The sequence below is a fragment of the Colius striatus genome, chromosome 2 (assembly GCF_028858725.1).
Source record: "Colius striatus isolate bColStr4 chromosome 2, bColStr4.1.hap1, whole genome shotgun sequence".
Lineage (NCBI taxonomy): Eukaryota > Metazoa > Chordata > Aves > Coliiformes > Coliidae > Colius > Colius striatus.
In genome coordinates, this window is record NC_084760.1 from 25,734,773 (window position 1) to 25,752,666 (window position 17,894).

At 39.0% G+C, this 17,894-nt stretch overlaps 1 protein-coding gene across 2 annotated transcripts in view; it reads right to left on the bottom strand.

Annotated features, from left to right (window-relative positions):
- The window catches only part of DLGAP2 (DLG associated protein 2), a 466,793-nt gene that overhangs the window by 17,382 nt on the left and 431,517 nt on the right, over positions 1-17,894 (bottom strand). For both annotated transcript variants that reach the window (XM_061989737.1, XM_061989738.1), the window contains exon 9: positions 11,663-12,012. In XM_061989737.1, the coding sequence (XP_061845721.1) occupies positions 11,663-12,012 (350 nt within the window). The remainder of the gene's footprint in view (positions 1-11,662; positions 12,013-17,894) is intronic.

Consider the following 17,894-nt stretch of genomic DNA (forward strand, 5'->3'; position numbering starts at 1 on the left):
AGGAGAGTCAGGAAAAAAGAGAAAGAATAGAACTGACTTTTCCTTTTGAATGATATTTTCACTGTTAAACAACAAAAAAATCCCCACAGCAACCATTTTTCAATATGCACACTCCATGTGTGAATTCAAAGAGTATATCCTATGATGAAGACAAGATAATTTTTTCGCTTGCAGCAGTAGTCACAGGAATCTCTGGAAGAAGTTTAATGGCTTGTGCAGTTGTCTCTCAGCTGCACAGACCCAATCTCACCAAGTTTCTGGAAGGATGCAGAGAAAAAGGGGAAGGAGAGGGGAGTGAATATGCATGTGGACCACACTTCTTGAAGAAGGCAGTTGCAGGTACCTTCTCTTTCCATCTTCAAGCCTGTAGCTCCAGGTTCATTCACATGGAAAGGAATTCCAGACAGTAAGCAGTACACTCATATTTACCTGGGTGTGAGTCTTGGAGATGTTAATGAAAACAGCTACTGCAGGACCCCTTTAGGAAATATTAATGGTGTGGTTGAACTGTAGAGTGCAATGTCAGGCACAAGCTTGCAAAAAGCTCTGGATATCGGTGTGGCAACCGTCAGAGAAAGACACATTTCCCAGCAATTCCACTTATTCTGCATGAGGTCTAGGGGAAGGCTCATGCTGATTTCTGTTTCTACCTTAACAGTTGCATGGAAGCTGGCTACACTCTCTTGGATGAGCAGCACATTGTGAGAACTAAGACACTAGACTTGGTCTCCAGGATTTGATGTTCACAGAATCACAGAATCTCAAAGGCTGGAAGGGACCTTGAAAGATCATCTAGTCCAACCTCCTTGCCAGAGGAGGATCACCTAGAGTAGATCATACAATCAGTATAAAAAGAAAGATCCTTCTAGATGCTGACACTAAAAAAAAAAAAAAAAAAGCCAGAGGTAGCCACCTTGGGGAAAAAAACTGCACAGCAACCAACCAAAAACCAGGCAAGTTAAAATGAGTCTTGGCTTCAACAGGAGTGAGAAGCTTACGCTGTACCTGGAGGGTCACCCTCTCCTGAAAGAGCATTGCTGTAAGTAGAACAGCTGTTAAGGTCCTTTTTGTTAGCATAAAGCATAAACCAGAAAAGGCACACTTATTTATAGAATAGAAGGGTCCAAAACAGTCTTGAATAATAGATTCAGTTCTAAGTGAGGGAGTAGGCACTCACCTAGCCCTTCAGGGATGTGAGAAAAGTTGCATATATATATATAATTAGAGATAGGTGAGGAGAAATGAATTAACTGCATCAAGAATGAGACAATTACCAGGCCCATTGTAGGGGAACACAGAATCACAGAACTGTTGGTTGGAAAGGGTCTCTAGAGATCATTTAGTCCAACCCCCTGCTAAAGCAGGTTCACCTTGATCAGGTCATACAGGAATGCAAAGAGGCAGGTTTGGAAAATATCCAGAGAAAGAGACTCTACAGCCTCCCTGGGCTGCCTGTGCTAGGGCTCCCTCATCCTCACACAAAAGGAGTTTCTTCTCATGTTCAAGTGGAAAACAAATGAAAAAAAATAGACTGCCCCAACCTCTTGACAACTGCCCTTTAGATATTTATAAGTGTTGACAAGATGCCCTCTCAGTGTTTTCTTCTCCAGGCTAAACAGCCCCAGGTCTTGCAGACTTTCCTCATCAGAGAGATGTTCCAATGGCCTGATCAACTTAGTGGCCCTGCGCTGGAGACTCTCCAGAAGTTCTCTGTCACTGGAGCTGAGGAGCCCAGGACTGGACACAGGACTCCAAAAGAGGCCTCACCAGGGCAGAGTAGACGGGGAGCAGAATCTCCCTTGACCTGCTGGCCACACTCTTCTTGATGCATCCCAGGATGCCATTGGCCTTCTTGGCCACAAGGGCACATTGCTGGCTCATGGTTAGTTTATTATCAACCATGACTACCAGGTCTCTCTCTGCAGAGCTGCTCTTCAGCAGGTCAATCCCCAGCCTGTACTGGTGCAGGGGGTTGTTCCTTCCCAGATGCAGGACTCTGCACTTGTCCTTGTTTAACCTCATGAGATTCCTCTCTGTCCATCTTTCAAGCTGGCCAGGTCTTGCTGAATGGCAGCCCAGCCTTCCAGGGAATCAGCCACTCCTCCTTTTTTTGTGTCATCAGCAAGACAAGTTACACTTGCAGCCTTGACTACAGTGATGAGAATTCAGTCAAATATGCATAGACACACCTTGAAGAGTGGAGTACACATATTCTCAAAGGGAGAGGAAATGGTAGGTATTAAATAAAAGCAGATAACAAAAAATGCTTAGACTGTGGCTCTTGACTGCACCTGTATAGTGCTATCAGGATGATGGCTGACCAAGGTAGAGAAACATTTTCTGGAGGAAGGTGTTTAATGTTGAAATCCATAGCAATGTCTGGAGTGGTCAGGAAATCTAACAGCTAAGATCTTTGGTATTTGACTTCGTCCCCAAAGCAACCAGAGTCAGTGTGAGCTGAAACACCTAATTTAAAACTGTACTGGGTTCAAACGGCAATAGGTAATGCAAAGGACATGTCTTGAGCCAGATATTTTATCTCTTTCTGGATATAAGAAGACTGGACAATCTTGTTAAAGTTGCAGAGACCATGGCCTTCCAAGTCACATCTGATGCACCATGTAACATCTGTGAAAAAGACAGAGAAGTTCTCTTGATCTCAGATAGTCCCTATATAGACTTACTGGAGGAGATGAGTGACAAAGGAGACTGTAGTTTCTGTTATTAAAGAACAGAAAGTACTTAGTAGTTCAGAAAGTGACAGTGTCAGGATGCTTAGGACCATGATCTCAAAATCAAGATTTCTTCCTATGTTCAGATGATGTGGTGGTTATTAAAGTAGGTTATAGTGATATATAAAATCTGATCCACTGAGCATTTCCAGTCTATTGTCTTGGTAATGAACAGGTAGGAGACAATACAACAGGTAATGAATAGGGAATATCAGTGGATTTCATTGTGGCCTTACAGACTCGGCAAAGATAGCCAGATATCTGGTAGTGTTGATGTCAGGTTATGGGAACATTCAGTTTCATACGTTCTCCAAGAGGATGCATGAAGGTCTGAGCACTTTGTTTCCTGAGTCATGGAAACAAAGTGATGGCTGTGAGAGAAGGCAGAGGATGAATCTTCTCCAGAGTGTGTGTTCAAAGTGAACATAATAGAAGGTAACTATGATAGCAGGCTCTAACTTCACAGTGTTCCAGTGATCAGAGTAATATCTCTCAGGGTCATGAAGTAAGGAAGAGAGTCTTCCTTTTACATCTCCTGCCTCACAAGTTTCAAATATAATGGAAAAAAACTGCCAAACTGGGAATTATAGACAATAGATAGTCAGGATGATTTTGAGGCTGCATCTCTCCTTACAGAAGCAGAAGAAAATGTCAAAGTGCCATGATCAGTTAGTCAAAGATTGGAGAAGAAACTGGGTCTTTGTACACAGTCTCACATGGTAGTGCTTCTGACAAAGTCTAGTGACAATATGAAGGAGAGTCACAGCTTAAGTGATTGGGAATGGCAATCCCAAGGTATGCAAAGAGTCAACTCTGTCTGGGTTCTTAAGGTAAAATGCTAATGCTGATGGTATGATGAAGTCAGTACACCTAGACTGCTGTGGACCAATGCTAGGACTGTGTTAGGCAGCCAACATTGCTTCATTAAGGGCAAAGCACTCCTGAAAAAATTGGTGGCCTTCTACGGTTGGGGTTACAGCACTGGTGGATAAGTGGACTGACATCATCTACTAAGATTTGTGGAAAGCATTCAACACTGTCCAACATGACATCCTTGTCTCTGAAATGGAGACATGGACTTGGTGGGTGGATGTTGTAGATAAGGAATTGACACTCAAAAGAGTATGGTTCAGTGTCCAGGTGGAGACCAGCAATGAGTGGTGTTCCTCAGGGGTCTGTATTGGAACCAGTGTTATTTAAAACCTTTGCTGGGGACATAGATAATGGGATTAAGTGCACCGTCAGCAAGTTTGCAGATGACACCAAGCTGTGTGCTATGGAAGGGATGGCATCCAGAGGGACCTGGACAGGCTTGAGAGGTAGGCCCATGAGAACCTCATCAAGTACAACAAGGCCAAGAACAAGGTCTTGCACTTTAGTTGGAGCAATCCAAAACATGAATATGGGCTGGGTGGTGAATGGATTGAGAGCAGCCCTGTGGAGAAAGACTTGGGCATGTTGGTGGATGAAAAACTGAATATGAGCTAGCAACGTGTGTATGCCTTCCAGAAAGCCAAGCATATCCTGCACTGCATCAAAAGCAGCGTGGCCAGCAGGTTGAGGGAGGGGATTGCCCCTCTCTACTGTCATAAGATCCCACCTGGAATTCTGTGTCAGGCTCCAGCCTCCCAGTACAAGAAAGACAAGGGTCTGGAAGAGAGCCACGAAGATTATAAGGGAGTTGGAGCACCTTTCCTATGAGGATAGGCTGAGAGATTTGGGACAGGTTGAGAGTTGTTTAACCAGGAGAAGAGAAGGCTCCAGGGAGACCCTATAGTGACCTTGCAGTACTTACAGGGGGCCTACAGGGAAGACGAAGTAGGACTTTTTATCAGGGAGTGTAGTAATAGGATGAGGGGTAACAGTTTTACACTAAAAGAGGGTAGATTTAGGTTATATATTCTTCCATGAGGGTATCTTAGCAGCTCAGATAAAGTGCTGTTGGAAAGATGAGGGTCTAAAGAGATATAAACAAGGAAAGGTCCCTACAGAGAACATAAATTTGGCCAAATGATGTTGCTGGAACAAAGCAAGACTAGCAACACACACTTTTCTTCCATACTGCATATCAAAAGCGTATGTTTTGCAGACTACATTGTCTGATTTAGTAACAGATAGCATGTCTTCTTTTGAACTCTGCTTCTGATGTGTGAAGGCAGATTTCCCTTACACTTTGGATGAGCTGGTATCATTCCACTGATGCAACATATTGAGAAAAAGTGTTTTCATATACTTGTTTTTAAATGTTTTCTTATTGATATTTCACCTAAAAGTATATCCTGAATAATTTGCCCTAGAATTTCCAGGCATAAATGAAGTAATCTGCTCAAAAAGTTTATTCGAAACAAAATTATTAGGAAAATGATGGCCCATATATGAAAATAAAAATAGCATTAGTTACCTCTAAACATACACTTGCCAAATTATCCTTCTCTCCAGTTTGCCAAGGCTGACACTAACTAAATGACCTGATGATTGCCTTCATACTTTAATGCTTTCATTTCCTCACTGTTCCTTGTAACAGCAGGAGAATGCCATTTTTTTTGGTGTATGTATATGCAATCTAGGATTGCAAATATTGTAACAACAAAGAAAAAGAAATAGATCTGGAAAACAGAAGCAATGCCAATACAAGTAAAAGTGGGAAATAACAAAATAATTTGCATTCACAAAGAAACAAATGAACAAATAAATTGCACTTCTGAATGACAGATGTAAAGACTCCTGCTAGAAGACAGCAGGAAATTCTTAAAATTTAATCAGATTGGCCAAGCTAGATTCAAATGAGCAGAAAAGAAAAAAGGAATACATTTGGTATGGTTGTGTGGCTCCTGAAACTCAAATAAGTCTTAATAAATCCGTTGTTATTCTCCATGATTCATTATTGTTTTAATATTTGCATGGGTTCTAAAAGCCTTAATATTTGCAAATTGGCCCACAATCTCAGTAAAGCAAAATAATGTGACAAATTTTATGTCTCTCTGGTTATGAGAGAGTCTGGTGCAGAAGAGGAAATAAAAAATAGCCAGACACTGACCAAAAGCAGAAGAATAAAGAGAAGATCTAATATAGCAGGCCATCTTCCTCTCTTCCTTCAAAGAAGAACTAAAACTTCTTTGGCACATTATGCCACAAAAAATGTTGTTTATGGACTTATAGTAAGACTGTAAGGCTTATAATATTAATAGCAAACATAATGGAACATTTTGAGATGATTTCTATCTTATTTGTCTTTCCTTTTACAAAAACATGACACTCCACTAAACATTTTTTGCTGCCAATACTAGGAGGGAATATCCTCTGTGGTCTGGCACTGCTGACTGATCCAGTTCAAAATTTGAAAACAGTGTCAGACACTGGCATTGACTTGGTAATAGATGATCCACAAGTAAATTATACTAACACAAAATCAGTTGAATAAATGCAAAGCACTACTGTAAATAACTGTCTTGTTATAATCAATCTTTGTTTATAGGCACTCGTTCTAGAAAAGGATGCACTAACTGACTAAATTATTCATTCAAAGTAAGGAATATGTACTTACTAAGCTTTTTAGCTGATAATTTTAATTGCTTAAAAACAACCTTTATTTCTTTATTAAAGTATTATTCTGCTCTTAAACATGAGCACTGCAGCATAACATTAGTGTCTCAAAAATTCCAGTCTAAGCTTCTATACATGCTGTCTCTTAGGGTGGCTTGAAGTTATTATATTCAATGCATAAGAGAGTGCATTTTAACCTGCTGTCTTTCGCTTGTCTCTCATATGCGTCAGTAATAGGAGTCCTTCAGGCCACATTATCTCTCCCCAAGCACCTTCACTGCCCTCAGTGGGTTTTAACTGCTATAACTGATTTGTTCTATAATTAGAATTTAATAAACAATCTCTCTGATGATGCACAGGAAGGGAAATAATTCACCTTTCCTATCTTGCATAGGCTTCTGAGTGGTAACAAGAGTAAAAAGGAAGAAAACACTACATTTGACACTAGATCAAGTACATGTAATTGTGAATGCAGATAACCGTTCTTAGATACAGGGAGATCTCATTTGTATGCAGTGACTTCAAAGTAGAGACAAATACTCCAAATAAAACTACAGTACTAACTGCTACTGCTTTCCTTAACTGATAGAATACTTTTATGAGCCAAAACCCACAAACACTTTAAAAATGTTTAGAAATCCATCAAAATAAATCTACACTTTCACACTTGAGTGATTTGTTTCGTGCCTTACCAGAGGGCTCCATTTTGCTAGTCCACAACTTCCCAGCAGAACTTCTGGATTACTGAAATATGTTGTGTGGCATGGTGTTAATTACCACAGGAATATAGTACAATGAGTTGAAAAATTCCACTGATCTTTCAAGAAAGTATTTTTCCAAAAATGCATGCCACAGTTTAGAAATGGGATTTGTGTCAAGCTAATGTGAGATAGTAACAAAAAAGTAATGCTCACAGCAGTGGTTGCTCATAACTGTTTTGGTTCATTTAATGCTAAGTGGCAAGTTGTTCTGAACCAACAAATATTCAGCAAGGCAGCAACCTGTCTCTTCCCCATTTTCAGAGTTTCATTATGTTAGATGGCAGTTAAAAAAATGAGTGACAGGAATTTGTGAAAAGAGTAAAAAATTAGATGGCTTTAAAATAACCATACTTAAATTTTAACTGCAATTCTAACTGCTAAGCTATTCTAACTACAATCCTTTCTGCTAAGTCAGAAGGCCAAAATGCAATCACTGGCTGGGAACTCTGCTAACCAGCTAAGCCTGTGAATTCTCACTTATCTATCTATCTATCTATCTATCTATCTATCTATCTATCTATCTATCAACTATCCACACACACAAACACACATACATCTATATTGGTCAGCGTTAACTCTAAAGGACAGGTTATAGCTTCTGTACCATGGAGGTGTTATCAAAACTTTCACTGACTGCAGAGCAAGGACTTTAGGGACTTCTTTCACAAAAGCACAGTCTGACATTGATTTCAGAGGAGAATGAACAAAGTTTACCTCTAAAACTTCAGATCACTTCTGATCCAAAGACCAATGTGATGAATGTGAGTATGTCTTTGATTGCTATGTGTACACTGAAGTAGAGCACTGACAAGGATGGTATAAACTAAACAGTACAAAGAAAATGTAGATGCTTATCCAAGTAAGTTTGCCATATAGGTACTAAAGGCTTTGCCTTAAAGGGAAATTCCAGTTTGAGACTGTAATTAAAATTAAACAATTTTTTTACCATATAACATGAATAACTTTATAAAAAATATATCAAAATATTATTCAGAACATTCCATTTTTACAAAAAAAAAATAGGCAGGTGAGTGATTTTGCTAATCCTCCTGAATATAGCTTTTCATTAATAAGAATGATTTAATGAAGGTTCTGGAGATTAAAAAAACAAACAAACAAAATACCCTAGCTGTTTTGAAGCATGATCTCCTGAAGATAAATGAAGATGACAGAGTCCATTCTCAATGTTAGAATTAGTGCTCATCTCCAAAAATACTATCATGAATCAGTCTCCACACTTACAACATTTATTTCCATCTCATCTACTTCTGGGGTTTCTGTTAATTTTGAAAAGCCTTGATGTCTTTTAAACAGAGAAGAAATAAAGGACTGCATATTTTGTAATACTTGAAAGAAACAAGGAGCAATTTCTTGACATGTTTTCTCATATATTGTACTATCCAAATTTCTCTAATATGAAATGGTTTATATCTAGAGAAGTTTTTGAATGTCAATGATTAGCATATATATACGGGTGTGCAAAAGAGCAAGGAAAATCCCTGGAAATATATTACAAATAACCTTGTTCTTGCCTTAGTGGTTATTTTACTCTAGACAATCTTTACCCTCCATTTTAATTCCAATGCTTTGATTAGTCTTCTGGTGTCATGGTAGAAGACATATATGAAGGCTATACCTACTGGTGTTACTGGGCCTTACTCTTTTTTTATATATATTCTTAAGAATGCTGACTGAATTTTTAATCCCAGAATCAGTATTTTGAAATCCATTTTACTTTAGGAATCAACATTTTTTTTCCTTCCTTTTTTTTTCACTATTGACACATCTGAAAATATTTCTCTTGATTTAAATACGAGATTGAAAAAAAAAAAACAACAGCAGCTCTTTTCTGGAAATGTTTTGCTTCTGAAGCTTTTTTATATGAAGTTCTCAACTGGCATCTGGCCAATGTACTGTGAGATGGGGTTCCACATCTGTGACATTCTCTGCCCCTGCAGACAGGGTGCTACTGATCTTCATAGCAAGTCCAATGCTCCCCTAGGAGCTTGGGCTCCCTGTGAATGTCAATACCAATCCTACAGGACATGCCTAGTATGCCAGGACTTTTTAAAAGGACTTCTAGTCATTACGTGTACACTACACAAACAGGATATACCAGAGGCATGGGATCCCTAGGCTGGGTCCACAGCAGTTCCACATACAGATGCATTGCTGGTCATTCTTTATGCCTCTCTGCTCCTGTACAAAGCTCCATTGGCAAGCTTTCCCACATCAATGTGTTAAAGGAATGAAACATTAAAAAAATGCACAAATTAACCACCCTGATAGCAAATTAATTAATGCAAATAAATGCAAATTCAATGCATTACCTTGGCTTGGCATGTTAATGAGAAAACAAGTCATTTAGTCAATCAAGGAAATATGCAAATAAAAAACATCCTTTTCTAAGGTGCCTTGATGCAGAAGTCTAAAAGAAATGAAATACTTCAACTGTATTTTGAGAGCATAAATTACTACTTCTGGAGTTTGCAATATGAATATACTGACCTCTCATTTTATTCCTTACAACCCGAGAATGGAAGTACAACAGAATGCACTTTCTGCTTAGAAATGCTGCAGAAAGGTATTTTTCACACTGATGTTTGAAACTTACTGCAGAAAAAAACCCAGACAACTAAAATGTGCTCTCAGGATACCATGTTGAGTGTAATTTTGCAATTTTACCCTTATCTAATGCCAAATGACACAACCAAGTAGTTTGTACTTCTGAAAAGATAACAAACAGCTCATCTTTCTAGAGACTTGCTGTTGCAAACAATATTTGCCTTTTTCAGTGTGTGCACCTGAGGACCAGTATTATGGGCCAAAGCATCATATGATAAGTTGCTACAGAAGATCTGCTGCCTCCATGGAAATGGTTGTACAGATGTTTTTGTGGATTATAAGCACATATTATTAAACACATCACATACCAAGAAAGGTCAGAGCCCAGTGAAAAGCACTGGTCGTCATCTGCAGTAATAAACAGGATCAAGTGATGCAATCAAAGTTTCTAAAATAGTTGCTGAAATACCACAACTGAAGCAAGACACTGACATTGTTAAATACCACTGTGCACATCCGCTGTAAAGAAGAGATAAGAACAACACTAGATACTCTTCCTTTCTGAAGGGTAAGTTTCAGGTTAGGGGCTAAAAGGTATCAAAAATTACTTGCTGCTCCTTTGAACTTTTCACTGTTATCTGCTAAGCCTCTTTTCTGAACAATTTAGGGTATGCTAATTGCTCATAAAACATTTGAAAAGTAGCCATCTGAATATTTTACCATTGCTGTCAAATTTCATTCTACTCTGCTGTACCTAAAGAGAAGAAACAAATACTTTTATGTCAAGAAACGGACAGGAAGCTTGCTTGCAAAGCTTGTATCTTCCCACTAGTCTAATATATTGTGGAACAGTAAAACTATACCAGCCTAGGATGCCAAACAGTAAAGTTCAATCGGTAGCTGTGACATGCTTAACCCAAATACTTTTCTCGAATTGTACTGTGAAATTAATGGAAATGAAATTACTACTTTTTAAAGAAAATAATATACTTCTTAGCAGATTAACAGCCCCCTTACTGGGCTTTGCTATGTGGACTTGTACCTTCTCAAGATTATGCTGCTGTCTCCACAATACCTGTAACTGTGTCAGAATACATGACATTTCTTCTACAGACAATCTGGCAAAAGTAGAGATTTTTAAACACAGAAGTGAAGCCAGTGATATAAAAGAGGATATTCACATACTTGAAATTTACTATTCAGCAGAACAGAAGCCTAAATTTTCTCCTACTCCTGTGTCTCAAAGGACTTTGCATTCTCTGCAAGTTCAACTTCCTTATTTTTTTATTAGTTGGTATTTCCTAGAGATTTAAACAAATGACCATTGTTATCTCTCTAGTGCTTTCTATTTAGCAGAAGGAATAGCAGTCAAGATTTGCATTTGGAATCATCTTCTTTGCTTGAAACAACACAAGGTGACTGAGCTTTCCAGTCTAACACACGTTTTGGCAGGTGAAAAAAATATTGTGGGTTTGGATGCAAAAATGGAGGAATGCTTAAAGACCGTGTTTATTAATGCTATTTCATTAGTCTCCATCTGTAATTATGCTATATCTACACCAGCATATTTTTTTCCCTTCCCTGGCACCTTATCTCCAGCACAAATAAAAGTAAGGGATGTGGGGCTGGTTTTAGGTAGAATAACTTGAAGATCCAGCAGCATTAGACATTTCCCAAGGTCAAAAGAGAAAGATAATGGAAAAAATACAGTGAAGCATGTTAAAGCTGGTGTAATTCTATAAAAAGGACTGTGAATTCATGGAGGGAAGGAGATGAACATGCTGTTCACCTGTAGCTCTGCAGTATAATTTTCATATCAAGTGTTAATGACAGGTAACCTCCCTAGAGATTTATTCATTCATTTTCTTCCAGGTACAGCATATTAGCTGAAGACTTTTCTGCACAGCCACGTTGCCATGATGTGAATTACAATTAACACTAAGCAGCCAGGGGTTGTTTGTTACATTATTAGAGCCAGTGAAGCTGAATGACTCATTCTATGCTATTTACAGAAAGAAGGAAAAGCAATTCACCGCTGAACAGATGTTAATGATAGGCTACCTGGATCCCTATAGAGGAACGTCGACTCTTCAGAAACTCCTCTGCTTTGGTGACCAAAATGGCCTTGTCGCTGGTTCGGATGGAGGTGCTCTGGCTCTCAGATGCGTGGCGCTGGGCAGCTGCGGATTCCAAGGCGAGATTCATGGCCTTGTTACTGTCCAAACTGTCGGTGGAGTTGTACATCCCCCGCCCGTCCTGCGGCCACGGGGAAATCCTCTGAGTCCGGCTGTCGTGATATGCATCCTGGGTGGACTCTGTGCTGCTCTGCGCCGTGACTGAGATCAGTGGCTTGGAAGTGGTACGAGGGGGTACCGGTGGCGGCGTTTTCTTGTAACTTGTGTAGGTTACAGCTATGGAAAGAATTAAAAAGATAAAAAGAAAAATCAATGTTAATGTGACGGAAACGCCACAACAGAAATCAGCTTAAGAACATGCTACTCAAAAACGAGGATGACGAAACAGTGCTCTTTGTGAGTCTCCTCATTAGTTGAAAATGTCTCTCAGAGCCAGATGGGTATCCACAGCAACATTTTATTTCAACCAGGGAGCAAGGGGTGGAAATTGGAGTCCCAGATTACAATGAAGATGTAAGAAAGTTAGTGGGGATTTGTACACGTTAAGACTTGTTCTGGTAGGTACAATCTAGGGCTTCTGCAGTTGTTTCTGCATGGGGTAAAGCTGATAAAAGAAATAAAGGAAGACTATTGTTTTTCCCCTCTTGTTATCACCTGAACTGTGGGCTCTGCATTGATACAGTGTATTAAGACACTAGTATCCATATACTGAAACAAAATATTGTTATTCAGAAACTGCTACTTTCCAGTATGCTGCACTTAAACCTTTAGAAGTACTTCCAGGTGTATAGGCTGGAATTAGGTAAGATTCACTACTTACACAAAAGGCATGATTTAAAAAAATATCCACAATCTGATTAATAAAAGGAAATTCCAGGCATGCAAAAAATGTTGCGACATACGTAAAGCTACTAGGTACCTGGACAACAAGCAAAAATCACACATAATATCAAAAGCAGTGACTTTTAATCTATTATCCTGGAGTAGGCCTCAAATACTTAGAGCATACATTGAAAGAGGATACACTTAAATGAACAGATACAGAAATGGGTCTCTAACACTGGGAGAACTGGATGTACATAAGCAGAACTTAAGACTTCCAGTCTGAGCAGCAGGGCCGATAAGACGCTGGATTAACATAGATTCTATCTTGCACTAAAAGGCTCAATAAAACATCCAAGAAAGCTCTACAGATGCAGAATTGAGACAATACTGCTTTCTTACAAAACTGTAGAGATTTCATAGGGATAGATAATGAAACATATGGTAAATGTGATAATGAAACATCACAGGAAAGTATATCCCTACTACTCAGGAAGCTGATCACTGTCTAACAAAGACAAATGTTAAACTTCTGCTGTAACTCTTCATAGCTAACTTCATTTACATTTCTAAAAAAGAAAAATTCTCCTTCTGGCAAAATCAACACACTTACTTGCTTTAACCTCCATCAGGACTGAATATTTGATTCTGGAAATTTCTGATTGTTTTGGCGGAGTGACATGTCTTAATGAGTACCACAGTTACTGCAGTATTCTGGCAAGTGTTTGATTGTGAGCATTAAACAGGAATTAAAAAGCCAACAAATGTTCAACATGGAGAAGAAACCAGGAGAAAGAAAGTTCATGAGAAAGTGTCTACATATTTACAGTAAAATATGGTGGGAAGAAATTGGGTTAATTTCTAAGCTATAGTCACAGAGATCAAATATTGACCAGGGAATAAAAACCTTGATCTCTACACAGTTAATGAGTCCATATCTGTAACAACAGTTTCAGAGCCATAGAAACATGGGACTAACTGGATACTGTAAAATCAGGCAATCGGATGGAGGCGTGAATTTGTGAGACAAATCTTGCCACCGAATTCTATTTGCTTTATTCACTCAAGCAATTCTAGTGAAGTAAATGGGATAATCTAGATGAAAAACATGACCAAGGCTTGTCTTAGATAAATTTGGTATATGTTGCTGATTTAAAAGACAACTATATAAAAGATTAGGAGCTTATTAAAGGAGAAAAGTAACCTTGTAATCCATAGTTTACTGTTCATGCTTGGTCTTAGGTCTCTAATGAATAAGTATTGGCTTAAGATCTGAAGCATGAAATTTTATGTCACTTGCAAATTTTTTTCCATTAATTATCAGGTCTGTGAACATTGCTGTTAGCAGTAATGTCTTTTTCTGTCACGTCCAATTCTTGGTCCTAGCAGTCATACATACCATGTATTATATATGGAAAGGAATATTTCATTCTCCCAACAGAAAGCTGACTTCCTTTTCATTTATCATCCCCTTCTTACACTGATGGACAGGAGCTCCTGTCAGCTTTGCATCATTCACTACTTTGCAAATTTAAAAACTCCTCAGTCCTGCTTCATGTCTTCTCCATTTTTTGGTCCATGGTTTCACAAACTCCAGAGTTGTGGTGGGTTTTGCCATCCCAGCAGGAAGTGCTGGTGCTGGGCAATGCAGCCACAGGGTACCGAGTGCTGGCCAAGGACAGTTGCATGAGTACCTCCATCCAGGGGACTGACCAATGATTTTTTTATTTCTTTAGTTTTCTGAGTAGTTTTAGTGTGCATGTACTGGGTACTCCTAATATTTCTCTCATCAGTCCTGTTGTTGAGCAATGAGGCCCAAGCAAAGTAAAAACAGCATTCTGCCACACTATTAATTCATTTGTAAAATTTACATCTGCTTTCAAATGCAAAGAAAAAGGGAGTAGATGACACAAGAGGTAAGCATATATTTTTAATGTTTAAGCTAAACACAGAAGGAATCATGCAAAGGAAACTAAAGTTTTCCTTCAGTTGTATTCAAATGGTATCTTAATATAGAAAGCTGAATTTGCTTTTTGTCTTTTTTAATAAAGTGGGGAAAAAATTTTTTTGGAGCTTGTAAGATAGTCTTTCTCCACCTGTTAGCTGATAATCAGCAATCAAAATTGATAAAACTGGTAAAAAGCTGTTCTGGCTCTTAACTATACAGGTATTTCAGACTTACATTTGAATCAAAGTAGTAACTGTTCAGCTGTGTGCCTCAATTCAATATAAACACGTGCAATTGGCTCTACTGTATTTTCTTTAACGAAGGACATTGTTGGAGAAACAGAAAACAAAATGGTTTTGTGCTACTTTACATTGGGCTAGACTAAGCTATGATGAAAACCATGTATAAATTCTTTAGCAGAAAGAAGCAGGTAGCAATGCAGCATAACATGCATTAATTTGTCACTCAGGCAGGAAAAAGTGTAACACATCAATTTGGTTTTGTAAGGATCATTGCCTTTATGTAAAGACTGCAGTGCGCATTTATGCCAGCTCCGGTTATCGTCTCCTAGCACGACTTACATTTGATACCTCAACTGCCAGATGATCCTCACATATACAAGATTACCTCTCAGTGCTAAATTTGGCTCTGAGATGGCTACAAGGCACTTGTTCTATAAATCACATTGATTTCTCTTATGTGCTTTGTGATCCCAGCCCCAAGCACTTGTCAGAACTGGAATATGGTAATACTGCAGAGTAACCAAGAAGACAATCCCAGAGCTGGAGAACTGGTAATTTGATGGTTTGGTCACATACAATAGAAATCCAATGAAAGTTTCCTGATAATTCATAAGTAACAGGATTCTTTTTTATTTAAGTGATATACCTGGAAGCAGAATAATCCTCTTAATCTACACTGCATTTGACTAAACTCACTTAAGGTTACTGTTGCTACAGCCATAGATACAAATCAGTCACTCTGCCCTATTTCAGTGCCAACACAATTCATACTAGAAACATAATGACTAAAATAATTCCATTTAGATTTAACTTGATATTATCCATAGAGATTCAGAGACAAAGAGCAGGAGAGACATGATATATTTGATGAAATATCAACGGCCATAGGTGACATTCAGAACACCTTTCCAAAGGCAGCCTCTTAATAAATCTCTGCTGTTGGTCCATTTGCAAGACAGAGTCACCTGAGGGGTTTTACAAATCAATATAACCACTGAGCACTTAGTCAAAATAACATTATTTAGGCTGAGATCACAAAGTTAACTGGATGATGAATCTACATGAAAGCACTATCAATTAAAGGAAACAGTTGTCCCTTATGGCACACAGCAGGAGTAAACTGGATTTTCTCTTTTGTAAGGAGGTTTATTCAGAAGGAGGATAATTACTCTGCAGGGAGTATGCAGCCGCCCTGGAGGCAGAGCTCCCAGTGGCAGGTTGCTGCAGGCAGAGAGGGCTTCTCTCTCGGGGCCACAGCCCAAAAGAAACATGGTGCAAACTCCTGACCTAATGCTACATCTTCTGCTTTGCACAGAGAAGGTGAATAGTTAACCCTGAAATCATTTCAGAAGAGAAAAAAGACATCCTCTAAAAACGAAAGGCCACAATTAAATCTAATTCTGTATGAAAAGAGTACTCAGTTATTAGTATAGCCTTTTGACCGTCATAAATATTGTTCTAGCCAAAGGTTTTTACACTCCCAGTTAACATGGCTGCCCTTGAAATGCCCTAAAATCTCTTTGCTATGCTCCACCATAGCCATCAGGATCTCTGAGCTATTCCTGAAAGAAAAATGGGTGGATGGATGTGTAACAGTTACTTCTCAAAACAAAGAATGATGAACATTAAAAGACCATTATGAAATCACAGAATCACAGAATCTTAAGAGTTGGAAGGGACCTCAAAATCTTTCTCTTTTGAGACAGAAACCATAGCCACTAAACAGTTTATTTCACACAAAAAGAATTAACACTTTGATGATTTTTCTACCAAGCCATGGATACCAAAAACAAGAAGGAATACAAGTCCCTGTTTAAAAGAGAGAAAGAGTGGATGTTGGGACACATATTTTTCTATATGCTCATTGTCACCTTCTATTATACAGTGGTCTCCAAAGTTGAATCATAGCTATAAGAAGATGATTCAGTCATAGCAATGAGAGCAAGATGATTTGGAAACGCTTAGTTTTGACATGTGTAACGTTTGGCTACTTAAGAATAAATGATCAGCTACAATGAGGGGAAAAGGTTAAGATAAATTAGTCTACTTGGATCCATATCTGGCATTTTTGATGTATGCCATCAGTGGCCACCTCAAGACCTACATTGGTAGTTTGAGGTTTACTTTCTCCTTTCAATGCTGGAGCACTATGTGCTCAGACTACAGAAAAAAACATCTTTTGCTGCATTATCTGACAGTAGGCAGTGTGAACTGAATACAAATGCATCATCGTTTGACATGAAGCCATTTCTGGTAACGGGGAAGGGGCTGTAAAGATGGCTCCTGTAAAAGTTCCACAAAACTCTCCCCAGCTTTGACCCAGACCCACTTCTGGGGCTGAGCCAATTGGGCACCTTCACAATCACTTTTTAAGAAGAACTCAGAAGAGGGAGGTTCTTCCTCTTCTTTCTTCTATCCTTCCTTGTTTTCCAGCTGGTGGTGGTGCAGGGAATTGGAAGAGAGAGAGAGGCAACCATGTGGACCACAAGGTCAGTGTGGAAAGTGGAGGGTAGGTGTGCTGGAGCAGAGACTTACCTGAATCCTGCAGAGAGGACTGGTGAAGCAGAGATTCATCTATGTGACTTTTACATATCTCCAGGGATGGGGACTCCAACATCTCCCCGGGCAGCCTGTTCCTAAAAAAAATGTTCTTCCTAATCTCCAATCTAAACTGTCCCTGGCACATCTTGAGGCCATTTCCTCTTGTTCTACCATTTGTTACTTGGAAGAAGAGACCAACCTTCACCTCACTACAGTCTCCTTTCAGGTAGTTGTAGAGAGTGATCACGTCTCTGAACACAATATTTGAGGTGTAGCCTAACTACTGGCAAGTACAGGGGACAGTCATTTCCCTAGTCCTGCTGGTCACATTATTTCCAACCCAAAGTCCTTCAAAATACTTCTCAAATGCACCCGCTTTGCTCTTAAATTGAAACACTGACTGTATGTGGTTGTAGGGTACGTAGGGAAGATACATCATGTTCTTGTACAGTCCAGGCTACTCTAGCCCTCTTCTTTGCTGCTCCCTGGATAGGTGCACACCTTTGTTGTTTTGCTAGGGAAAGATTCTGTCATTTCTGAGGCTTTCCATGCTCAAGAGTTCTCCATTTGTAAGGTTACAAGAGTGGTTTGTTTAACTGAAAGAG